This window comes from Panthera pardus, unplaced genomic scaffold, assembly GCF_024362965.1.
Source record: "Panthera pardus isolate Hobbes unplaced genomic scaffold, ASM2436296v1 HiC_scaffold_24, whole genome shotgun sequence".
Classification (NCBI taxonomy): domain Eukaryota; kingdom Metazoa; phylum Chordata; class Mammalia; order Carnivora; family Felidae; genus Panthera; species Panthera pardus.
Window position 1 is genome coordinate 12,554,612 of NW_026526810.1, and position 12,427 is coordinate 12,567,038.

Consider the following 12,427-nt stretch of genomic DNA (forward strand, 5'->3'; position numbering starts at 1 on the left):
AGGACACAAATGATCAGACTGAACAAAAAAATAAGACCCAACAATATTCTAGTTTTCAAGAAATGTACATTCAATATAGAAACAGAAATAGGCAGAAAATAAAAGGAAAGAAAAAGATATATCACACAAGCCCTAACATAAGAAAGCAGTTTTGCCAGTATTAATATCAAGTAGACTTTTAAAAAAATTAGCTTGATGAAGGTCAAATGCTGTATGGTTCCACTTACATGAGTTACCTAGAATACCCAAATTCATAGAGACAGAAAGTAAAATGGTGGTTATCAGAAGCTGGGGGAGGTGGGGACGGGGAGTCATTGTTTAAGGGGTTCAGAGATTCATTATGCAATGATGAAAAGGTTCTAGAGAGTTTCAGTTCTGCAAGATGAGAAGAGTTTTGGAAATGGATGGTGGTGATAACTGCAAAACAATATAAATGTATTTAACACAACTGAACCATACGGTTAAAAAAGGTTAAAATAGTAAATTTTATGTTATATATGTTTTACTACAAAATAGCTTTATTTAGGTATAATTTATATGCAATAAAATTCACCAATTTTGAGTACATGATTCTTAATGACTTTTGACAGATGTATACAGTCATGTAATCTCCACCATAATCAACACATAGGATATTTCCATCACATCAAAAAGTTCCCTCCAGATCCTCTGTAGTCACCCCCTATCCCTGTCCCCAGGACCCCTAATTGTCTTTCCTATCACTATAGTTTTACCATGTCTAAAAGTTCATATAATGGAATCATACCACATGTGGCCTCTGACTGACTTCTTTGGTTTAGCATAAAACCTTTGAGATTATTCCTTCTTGTTGCATGTATCAGTACTCCATTCCTTTTTATTGCCGAGGAGTAGTCCATTACATATCACGGTTATGCTTATCTGTTCACTAGCTGATGAGACTCTCTGTTGTTTCCATTTTTTTGCTACAATAAATAAAGCTTCTATGGACATTCAAAGTCTCTGTATAGACATGTGTTTTTATTTTTCTTGGGTAAATAACCAGGAGTGAAATTGATGGGTCACACAGTTAAGCATATGTTTAACTGTGTAAGAAACTGCCAAACTGTTTGTATTTACAAAGTAGCTGTACCATTTTGCATACAGGCAATGGGAGTTAGAATTTCTCCACATTCTTGCCAAGTTCTAGTGTTTTCAGGGTTTTTTTTGTTTTTGTTTTTGTTTTGTTTTGTTGGCCATGGGGAGTGTGTGTGTGGAGGGGGACATTCTAGTGCACATGTAATTATACCTCACTGCAGCCCTAATTTTCATTTCTTTGATGACTAATAATGATGAGCACCTTTTTTTATCTGTTTCTCTGCCATTTCTATTAAAAAATCAAATATCTAGGCATAAACTTGATGAAAAATGTGCAAGACTTCTAAAATAGAAATTAAAAAACATTGCTGAAGGAAAATAACTAAATGAACTGACAAAATTTCCATGTTCATAACTCAATGTGGTTAAGATGTAAATTATCTACAAATTAATCTATAGAGTGAAGGACATTCCAATAAAAATTCCAGCAGTTATTTTTTAGAAACTTGATAAGCATCATATAAAATTTATATGGAAACACAAAGAATTTAGAATAGCCAAAATAATCCTGAAAAACTTAAAATTAAACTGATATTAAGACTTAAGGGGCGCCTGGGTGGCGCAGTCGGTTGAGCGTCCGACTTCAGCCAGGTCACGATCTCGCGGTCCGTGAGTTCGAGCCCCACGTCAGGCTCTGGGCTGATGGCTCGGAGCCTGGAGCCTGTTTCCGATTCTGTGTCTCCCTCTCTCTCTGCCCCTCCCCCGTTCATGCTCTGTCTCTGTCCCAAAAATAAATAAAAAACTTGGAAAAAAAATTAAAAAAAAAAAAAAAGACTTAAAATATAGTTAAAATAAGTACAGTAATCAAAGCAGTGTGGTGTTAGTGCAAGGACAGACAACAAAGGGACAAAAGAATAGAATAAATATCCAGAAATACATAATGACTATTATATGCATATGATTATACAGTTTAGGACAAAGACTCTACTGTATTAATAAATGGTATTGAAGTTACTGGCTAACCCTATGGAAAAATTGAACCTTGATCCCTCTACTGCACAGAACCTAAAAATGAATTCAAGGTAGATCATGTCCTTAAGTCTGAAAACAAATTCAACCAAGCTTCTAGAATGGAAAAAAGAAGAATATTTTCATGACTCCAAAATAGGCAAAGATTTCTTAAACACAGCATGAAAGCACTAACCAGAAAGGAAAAAAAAAAAAAGCAAAACAGGACTTTGTTAAACACGAGAACTGTTGGTTAAAACACATCATTAAGAAAGTGAAACAATAAGCTGTAGCCTGAAAAAATATACTCATAATATGTACATTTAGCAAATGATTCATATCAGAATACAGAAGAACTCCTAAAAATAATTAAGAGACTAACAATCCAATTTTTTTAATTGACAAAATACTTCACAAAAGAGGATTCCAAATGACCGACAAGCATATGAAAAGGTTGTCATATCATTATTCATCAGGGAAATGCAGAATAATACCACGGTACCAACCAGAATGACAAACTGAATACCAAGTGTTGAAGAGAATGTAGAGTAAGTGACAGCTCATATATTTTAGAAGGAACATTAAATGGTTCAACCACATGAAAACTTTTCAGCATTTTGTTAAATTAGTCAATAACAGGGGCACCTGGGTGGCTTGGTCAGTTAAGCGTCCGACTTCAGCTCAGGTCATGATCTCACGGCCCGTGAGTTCGAGCCCCGTGTTGGGCTTTGTGCTGACCGCTCAGAGCCTGGAGCCTGTTTCAGATTCTGTGTCTCCCTCTCTCTCTGCCCCTCCCCTGTTCATGCTCTGTCTCTCTCTGTCTCAAAAATAAATAAACGTTGAAACAAAAATTTAAAAAAAATTAGTCAATAACACTCTACAACCTAGCAATTCCACTTCCACGTATATACCCAAGAGAAGTGAGTACTCGTGCCCACCAAAAGACATGTACAAAAATGTTCATAGCAGTTTCATGTCAAATAGCTCCAAAGTGGAAACAACTTAAATGTATACCTACAGGAGAACGAATAAATACGCTGTACTATATTCACAAAATGAAATACCTCAAACAATAGAAAAATAATTATATGCAAAACCTGGATGACTCTCAGACATTAAGTTGAACAAAAGAAGCCAGAAACACAATAAATAGCTAATACTGTAGGAGTCCATTTACATGAAGTTTTGAAGACCAGGAACAATTGATCTATGGTAGACAGAAATCAGCAAGATTATCCCAGGTGAAAAGAGGGGAGGTGGGTATTGACTGGGAAGACCCAAGAGGACCTTATAGGATGGAGCTGTTCTATGTCTTGATCTGGGTGGTGACTGTGTAGATGTACACACATGGGAACATTTATTGACCTGTATGCTTCAGATTTATGCATTTTAACAAATGTAACTGAACCTCCAATCAGCAACTCTGGCACCAGCTTCCACCTGAATGTGGCCATATAAGGAATTCAACGTAAGAACCATGCAATTAAGTCTAACACTTGGAACCATTAGAGATAACAATGAAAAAAAAAATGGCCATTTTAAGCCACTAAGCTTTGGGATATTTTGTTATGCTGCGACAGACAGCCAGAACAGAATTTGTTCTGGTTGTGGGTGCTGCTATAATAGCAACCTAAAACAGGCAGCCTTGGCTTTGGGACCAGGTGGTGGGCAGAAGCTGGGTGGCTAGAGCCTGTGGGAACTTGAAGGGCAGCGAGGAAAATATATTGGAGGATGAAGAAAAGGGGACTCTTGTGGTGCCAGAAAACTGGTAACACCATCACCTGAGGTAAATGAAAAACAGAAAGAGTACCCAAAGAATTCACGGACTGTAGCTAGGGATGTGTCTAGGCAGAAAGTACAAAGGAACAACTGACTACTTAGAGCTGCCTACGATAAAATACAAGAGAGACAAAAACTAAACAGGGTACTATTTTTGGAGAGGAGATATCAAAATGCCAGGACCTGTTGGGTTCAAAAATAAAACTATTGCGTCCTCAGACTCATCCAGCAAAAGACTCATAAGGTAAGAATGGCTTTAGCACAAAAATAAAATACAGCGTACAGCCAATAAAGCATGGCCTTACAGTAAAGCTCTTGAGGGTATAAAGGTGTGCCATTTATGAAGACCTCACAGTGATCTGAATGAGTATCTACAGTGATCTGAATGAGAGTCTTAAGATGGTGCTTTGTAGACTCTGTCAGCTAAGCATTAAGGCTTTTAAGAATCTTAAGTGTATAGTCTTGCAGCAGCCTCACAGGCAGCCTTAAGTAGAGAAGAATTTGGTTCATAAAGAGGCACAGCTGTGGTTTTTATAGAAGTCTTGATTACAAATGTATATAAAAGACCCCACAAAGTTTTTAAAGGAATTGTCCTGGCTTAGAGTAAAATGGATAGAGACAGCACAAAATGAAATGAGGCCTTGGGATGCCCAAAGTCCTACTGAAAGAAACAGGTTGAGAACACTGAGAAAGCTACTCAGAGGTCTGCGTGGGCTATTGCTCATGGTAAAGGAAGGATGATTCAAAGGGCAGAACCATAACCCAGGAAGAGACAAAACTAAGTCCTACCCAAAGTGCACTTTTTGACCAGGGAGAAAGAACAAGTAGGTTGTCAGGGTATCTGCAGATCAGTGACAACTACTCTCCCGCGCCCCTTTTTGAATGGCAATATGTACTGCCTCCTATTTCTCTATCATCATTTTATAATGTTAGGGTGGGGTTGACCCAGAGACAATTGTCCCTTTAATTCACAGATCTTAAGATGAGCAGAACTGCATTTGGTAATCTGTACTTTGCACCCAAAGACCCTCGTCTATACCTAGACCTGATTCAGATGACATATTATTAGATTTTGAGCCAATGCAGTGATTGGATGAGATGTGCAATCATTTGCTTAGCCAACAGTAGAACACATTTGAAGAGCAGAATTGGACCTCCTCCAGTTTTCTGGAGCTGAAGAAACCATAAACTGTCAACTGGAAACCCCACAGGGCCATGCCCTAGTAACAGGGATGAATAAGAGGCAGATTCTGTCTTATCAAAATGGAAGCCCAGCCCTAACTCAGCTCCATCTTTGAATGGATTAATTAGGCTTCGATCTTGACAGAGGGTAAATGTTCTTGTAGGAGATGACATCATCTAAAGCCTCTGAAGTTATTTTTATATACAGTATTTAGCATATAATAAAAAATTACCAAATATGGGAAAGGCAAGACCATATAACTGAAAACCAAGAGAAAAAAACAGGCAAAGTTTCTGAATTTTTTTGTTGTTATTGTTTTGTTTTGTTTGCATGGAAAGGCCAGTTTCTTCAGACAAAGGTATCTGGGAGTTCAAAGTCCTCTGCCTCATCCGTGTCTGCCAAATATTCTTATTCCAAAATTCAAGGACCCACTCTTTCCCAAAAGTGCCCTTACCTTAGCATAAGAGACCACTGGGGTTGTGAATTTAAATGGCTTTACAATTCTGCAGCCCATACAATCAGGCCTTGGGCCTAATCATCAGCCATGTGCGTCTTACATCTATAAAGATAAGAGATTCCTATCAGGCTACCACAGAGACTTTCTGTTTATTCTCCATATACTCAATGACCAACCTCGAGAGTTCAGGGTGCCAGGGGCTATATTGATTTTCTGGCAGACAGCCTATCCAAAACAGCAGCTGTGATGGTCATCACCACCTGCTATAGTCTCGGATAATCTTCAGTGATTCTTCAGGCCCTCTGGGCTCCCTTGGCTTCACACTGGCTGATCCCTACTGGAAGGTATGTAGCCCAGGTGACAAAGTCCACAGAGCTTAGCCTCCAGGGACACAAAACAAGAAAAGAAGGAATGGAGATGAGACAGGTGAGGCAGACAGAGAATAACCAGCTCATGCCAGTAACCTTTTCTCAGGAAGTTGCTGAAGAAAGTGCTTCCCCAAAGGAGAGGGATAAGGAAAGAAGAGTAAGGCATGGGATCAGGGAAGAAGAGAACCAACATAGCAGAGACATGAGGGGAGTAGCCAGAATGATGAGGAAAACAAGTACTGAGACATCAGTTGGCAAGAATCCTTGCAGCAAGTTAATTCTGGAAAAAGGGGACCAAATTTTCAAAAATTACTGAGAGATTACCTGAATACTCAGAATATGCTGTAAGGAGTTTTGCAGTTTTGAGAAAAATTTTGAGGATGAATTGGTGATAGGAACTAAGTTAGTGACATAAAACTGAGTAAATGACAATTTTACGTAATTACTAGTTACAGGAAAGAAAAAAAACACAAGAAAGGAAACATAATCCTAGTAGTTACATGGATCATCACTGAACAGTATCTGGAGTTCAAATGAGAGAAACACTTAAGACTTTCTCATCTACAGACTTTATTACAAGAAGGTATTTTACCTAATTGTCTTTACTCTTTGCTCTGGATGGAGGTGCCAAGCTACCTGGGAGTCATACCAGTGAGGGACACCATGGACCCCTGGGTCAGGGACGGTGGAGGGAGACCATGGACCACATTTTGAGAATCAACAGTTCATCATTTAGCATTCTGTGCCAGATAGGACACTTCCTCCTTTCTTCTCCTTCCCAGGGAGTCCACACTTAGTCTAATTCTTATCTTTGTATTGTTCATGCTCTAGAAACTTTTATGGACAATAGGTGCACTTACTGAAATTCAAGAATGCATTTTATTTAGGAAATACAGAAATTATTTCAATTTTTTTGAGGTACAACCCAGTATTTCTCTTTAGTTCAAAATTCTTATTAATATTACTAAAATAAAGTTAATGAAAATGCTTGGCTATTTTATTACGAAAGTAGGAAAATAATAAAGTGTACAATGGAGCTGAATAAAAAAATGTTTTAAAAATTAACTTACTCGTATGAAATTCATAAGTGTGTTATAAATGAAGGCTCCTCTGGGAAGAAAAAAGCAGCTCCCAGGACTCAGATCGTGGAAGAAGAATAGTTCTTGTTCCTAGATTAAAACAATAACTGCATCTCAAATCTCATTGCCATTGATCAATATTTACTGTATGCATATGACATTGAAGGAATGAGACTTATACTCAGTTATGACTTCCATCTTCTAACAACTAAAGCCCCTCAATACTTACCTCTAACTAGAATTACTACCACATGTAAAATTACAATTCATATTTATGGTTACTTAGCTCTTCATTCACCTTTTATTCACTGCTAATTTCTGACGTGGCATCTTGGAATGTGGATCTCATGGGGAGAGAACATGGCCAAAGATCAGAAAAGTTCACTCCAGGGGGAAGGCTCCACGTGGCGGTGGCCATCATCATGGCTGTCACTACTGAATGCCTGCCCCATGCTGCTGCCACCATACAGCATCTGCCCTCCCCATCAGCCCTACAACGCCACCGAGCAAGAGACGAGCACGTACAGTTCCATAAGTGAGCACATGGCCCACCATATAACATAGCTCATAAGTGGCCAAACTGACACTCAAACCCAGGTCCACACACTCTTAAATCTCATTCTGTCTTTCTGCTCTGTTCCCCCAAAACAAAGTATGTTGTTAAGTACATACAATTTTTTACAACATTATTTTTACATCATGGTATGAGTGACAGAAAGCTGTAATTTTAAAATCTAATAAAAGACACAAGAAGGAAAGCTTTGAGGAGACATTTGGAGTATTAACATGAGGTTGCAATAGCAAACTCTGAATGCCAGCAAAACAGAAGATAGGACAAGGGAAGAAGAGATCCCATTTTCCAAACAATTAAATCATAGGCCAACAAAGAATGTCCTCATCCTGCTAGTGATTAGGATGCAGGTGTACCTTTCCGATTTTCCTGTGATCACGGTTCCTGGCTTCCTCTTGGAACTTTTCCCAGGTTTTCATCATCTTGTTATCAGGAAAGGATATCCCATAGATCCTCTGCAGTGTTTCCATTTCAGGGTTGCCCTCCCAGTATGTTGAGGAATTCTAAGCATCAAACAAAAGTTGGGTAAACATACCAAACATTTGGTTATAAATAAAACCACTCTTAAATCTGTGCACAAGTTTCCACTACGCCATCCACATAGCTTACGATGACTTTTTGTAGCACCAGGAAGACTCTTAAACTGATTCTAATTAAACCTCCCCAGCCCAAATACATCAGAAAATTATGTAGAGTCTGCCATGGATTCTAGGAATGAATAGTGAGAAGGAAGGGGAAGGTGGGCGGGGCCAATAGTAATTGAACCACAGAGGAGAGGAACAGCATACAGTACAGAGACATGAAGATCCCAGCCAAATGTTCTTGCTCACACTACTAGGGTGATTCAAGGAAGTCATCAAGTGCAGAACAGTATCTTAAAATATATGAGAAAGAAAGGCACTGTACCATGTATAGTAATGTTAAATAATAAACAATTAAAAGCTACATGTAAGGTCCTAATTTTCAAAAATTACAGTATTTTTAGAAGCTTCTGTAAAAATTGGGGTGCCTGGGTTACTCAGTTGATTTAGCATCCGACTTCGGCTCAGGTCATCTCATGGTTTGTAGGTTTGAGCTCCTCATTGGGCTCTGTGCTGACAGCTCAGAGTCTGGAGCCTGCTTGGGATTCTGTGTTTCCCTCTCTCTCTTTCCCCTCCCCAATTTGTGTGCTTACTCTCTCTCTCTCTCTCTCTCTCTTTCCCTCTCTCTCAAAAATAAATAAATAAACATTAAAAAAAGAAGCTTCTGTAAAAATCAAATAATGAGGTATTTTAAAATACTGTGATACTCAGATTATAAAAGATATGATTGAAAATTCCTCATTATCTGGTTTATCTTAAGTTTGCTGTATTAAAAAAATAAATGCTTACCTTGAAAATTTTTATGGCTTTAATTTTTCCAGTGTGTCTTACATGGGGCCCTTTGCAAAGGTCAATTAGTGGACCACACCTATAATGAAATATTTCAGACATGCCCAGACACAGTTATAGCTTTTTGGACCGTTCATTACAAATCATGTTTTCATATGTTTTAAGTGAAGGATCTTACTTATTCATACATCTTGAGGCAATTTTTAACTTGGGGGGCAATTTAAAATAATTTAATTCTTAATTTAGGATGAAGAAAGAGGCAATTTATCTGGCCTCAGATCCCAGTCTTGCCTCCTTTGCTCAAATTCAAAAAGTTACAGAATCTTCTGACAGAAACCATGCAGTCACCCACCACTTTTCAATGTCATGTCCCAAGGCTATTGAAAACCTTCCACTGTCATAAAATCAAAAAGCCATTTCCCTGTTCTACACTGATCTGCAAAGCCAAAATTAACTGCAACTTATATAAAATGTGCTAACTTGATACTTTAAAAATAAACTTCACCAAACCTATAGAATGTACACCAACAAGAGCGAACCATAATGTAAACTCTGGACTCTATGTGATTATGATGGTCAGTGCAGGTCCATCAACTGTCACTAACGAGCCACTCCACGGGGGGGCATTGGTAGTGGCGGAGGCTGTGCACGAGTGGGGGAGAGGGTATGTGCGAAATCTCTGTACCTTCTCAATTTTGCTGTGGACTGAAATCTGCCCTGAGAAATAAGGTCTGTTCAATAAATAATAAACAAATAAGTAAGTAAGTAAGTAAGTAAATAAATAAATAAATAAATAAATAAATAAATAAATTTCAAGGGTCTTTTGTGTATTTGTTTTTAGGTACTCTGGTGTTATGACAAAAGCCTTAACTGTCTTTTGGTTTACTAAAATGGAACACTGACTTCAGTGCAACTCTCAGGCACAAGTTCAGGTCAGAGATGACACCATTATTAAAACACATAGTGTGGGGTGCCTGGGCGGCTCAGTCGGTGAAGCTTCTGACATCTAACTCTTGGTTTTGGCTCACGTCATGATCTCACAGTACCTGAGTCCTGGGTTGGGTTCTGTGCTGACAGTGTGGAGCCTGCTGGGATTCTCTCTCTCTCTGTCTCTCTCTCTCTCTCTGCCTGCCCCTCCCCTCTCAAAATAAATAACATTAAATAAAAAAAACCACATGGTGCGGTTGCTGGGGATTGATTCACTTGCACCTCTAACCACGAAGGACCCCCAAACCTTAATAAGCACAGACTTTTTTTCAAGCACAGAGACACTTAAAAAAATTAAAATACTAATGACACTGGTCAGAGGGAAGGTACTTAACATCAACTAATTTAAGGAAAATTTAGTAAAGAAAGTAAATTCTTCCTTAACTATTCCAACCAATTTTAAATACTTTTAAAGTTCACTGGTTAAAGAGTTAAAATTACAATGAATACATAAAGGGGCTGGTTTATTCACCAAAGTGGATAAATATGCTTTAAATATGAAAATGTCATTTATTTGAATGGCCAGGCTTTATTGTTCTCTGCCCAAGATGGGAGTGGTAAATCAAAGCTCACAGGTGTGGAAGGAATGCCTAATTAGCATGGAAGACTTCAATACGCTCATCTTAAAATAACCCTGTAGAAGAAAATACAATTCATTTTCTAAAAATTAAATTGACAGAGTAAGAAGTGTCAATATTGACCTAAGGAAGGTTCAAAAAACAGCCACAAGAGCTCAAGTATTAGGAGCCTGAATTTTAAAACTTCGCATGTCTTTTCTATCTCTTCATGTATTAAACTTCAAAATGCATATAGTAACATTTATTTGAATTATAAGTAATAACCAATAAAACCTTATCAGGTCACTGGAGAATAGCAAAGATGAGGCAAGCATGGTATCCCACTTCAATGTCAAATGGCAACGAGTTCATATTATAATGTAAGAAATGCACTGAGCACATCTTTGCTTAAAGGGGAGATGACTTCTCTTACAGTACAATGAAACTACAGACCTGTAACTATGTGACCATGGAAAGTAAATGCTTTGTGGAGGGTTTTTCTGATACCAGATCTCCTAAGATTGGACCATGAAGGTCATAGCATCAGCCAGACATCCAGAACACACAGAAATGGGGAACAGCAATTACCTACAAGGCAGCTTTAAAACCACACGAATAAAATAGGGGCTCCAGATGTTAAACAAACAGAACTGAGTTGTGGTGATATTGATTTCACTTGCCTCTTCCTATCACTTGATTTGCCTTCGGTTCCTAACACTGTCTTTCTGTTTTATCATGAACATCCTGCTAACGCATGAAAGCTAACAACACCTTTGGACTCCAGGAAACGGGGAGTATATATAGTGGAGGCAGGAAATCACTGCATGAGGGGATGGTCCCTAACAGCTCCCACTGCCACATTAATAAGAATATGAGGATGAAACAAAATTCCGTTCCTAAAGAGCTCCCCTTGAAATGTAAAGCACTGGGCAAACACAATCTCACCCACATGGGGAAAGATGCTGCTACAGCTAACATCTGGAAAATGAAATTCGGGTTTCAGCAGCAGACTGATAAACACAAATGAAGACATAATAATTTCCTTTTGCTGATAACATTTTGGAGTCTCTAGCTAACATAGTATACCAACTATGCAAATTGACAAAGAGACCACCCACCCAAGGACCAACTGCTTCTACTGCTAATGCCTTAAAGTTTACCACTGAGCACCACTTAAAATTTACACACACTTTGGGGTGCCTGGGTGGCTCAGTCAGTTAAGCTCAGGTCATGATCTCATGGTTCCTGAGTTTGAGCCCCGCATCAGTCTCTGTGCTGACAGCTCAGAGCCTGGAGCCTGCTTCAGATTCTGTGTCCCCCTCTCTTTCTGCCCCTCCTATGCTTGCACTTTGTCTCTCTCTCTCTCAAAAATAAATAAACATTTTTAAAAATTCAAAATAAATAAATAAATAAATACAGTCTACACACACTTTACCTGTAAACTGTCGTAGTTGGAGTGTTAACCTTCTCATTCAGGATGCGGCATTTAAATTTATTGTACTATAAAGAAAAACATATTTACATATTATTATGTTATTATGTAAAATGCTTAAGTAGGAAAAATTTTTCTTTTTAGGAAAAAAACTTATTTTTTTTCATCAAACACTGAATGGGTGTCTACTATGTTCTAGTGCTGAGACCCCAGGAATACCAAGAGCTCATAGCTTAGAGCTGTACTGTCCAAAACAGGAGCCACAAGCCCGTGTGGCTATTGAGCACTTGCAATGGAACCAGTCTGAAATGAGATGTGTGTAAATGCAAAACACATTGGATTTCAGAGACATGCTGTGAAAGAATGTACAATAGTTTAGTAACTATTTTTATGTTGGTTACATGATACAGTGATATTTTTGATATAATGGGTTAAATACAACATTATAAAAATTAATTTTGCCATTCTTTTACTTTTAAAATGTGGCCACCAGAAAAAGATTATATCCGTGGCTCAGATTTGTGAATCACATTATATTTTTATTGAACGGCACTGTTCTAGAAGATTCCAATTTTTTTAT

The 12,427-nt window shown here is 38.2% G+C and overlaps 1 protein-coding gene across 1 annotated transcript in view; it reads right to left on the reverse strand.

Moving 5' to 3' along the window:
• The window catches only part of TARS3 (threonyl-tRNA synthetase 3), a 63,115-nt gene that overhangs the window by 28,963 nt on the left and 21,725 nt on the right, over positions 1 to 12,427 (reverse strand). The window contains exons 7-10 of the mRNA XM_019460075.2: positions 11,851 to 11,915; positions 8,872 to 8,950; positions 7,858 to 8,004; positions 6,922 to 7,020 (exon numbers count right to left, since the gene is read on the reverse strand). Coding sequence (XP_019315620.1) covers positions 6,922 to 7,020; positions 7,858 to 8,004; positions 8,872 to 8,950; positions 11,851 to 11,915 — 390 coding nt within the window. The remainder of the gene's footprint in view (positions 1 to 6,921; positions 7,021 to 7,857; positions 8,005 to 8,871; positions 8,951 to 11,850; positions 11,916 to 12,427) is intronic.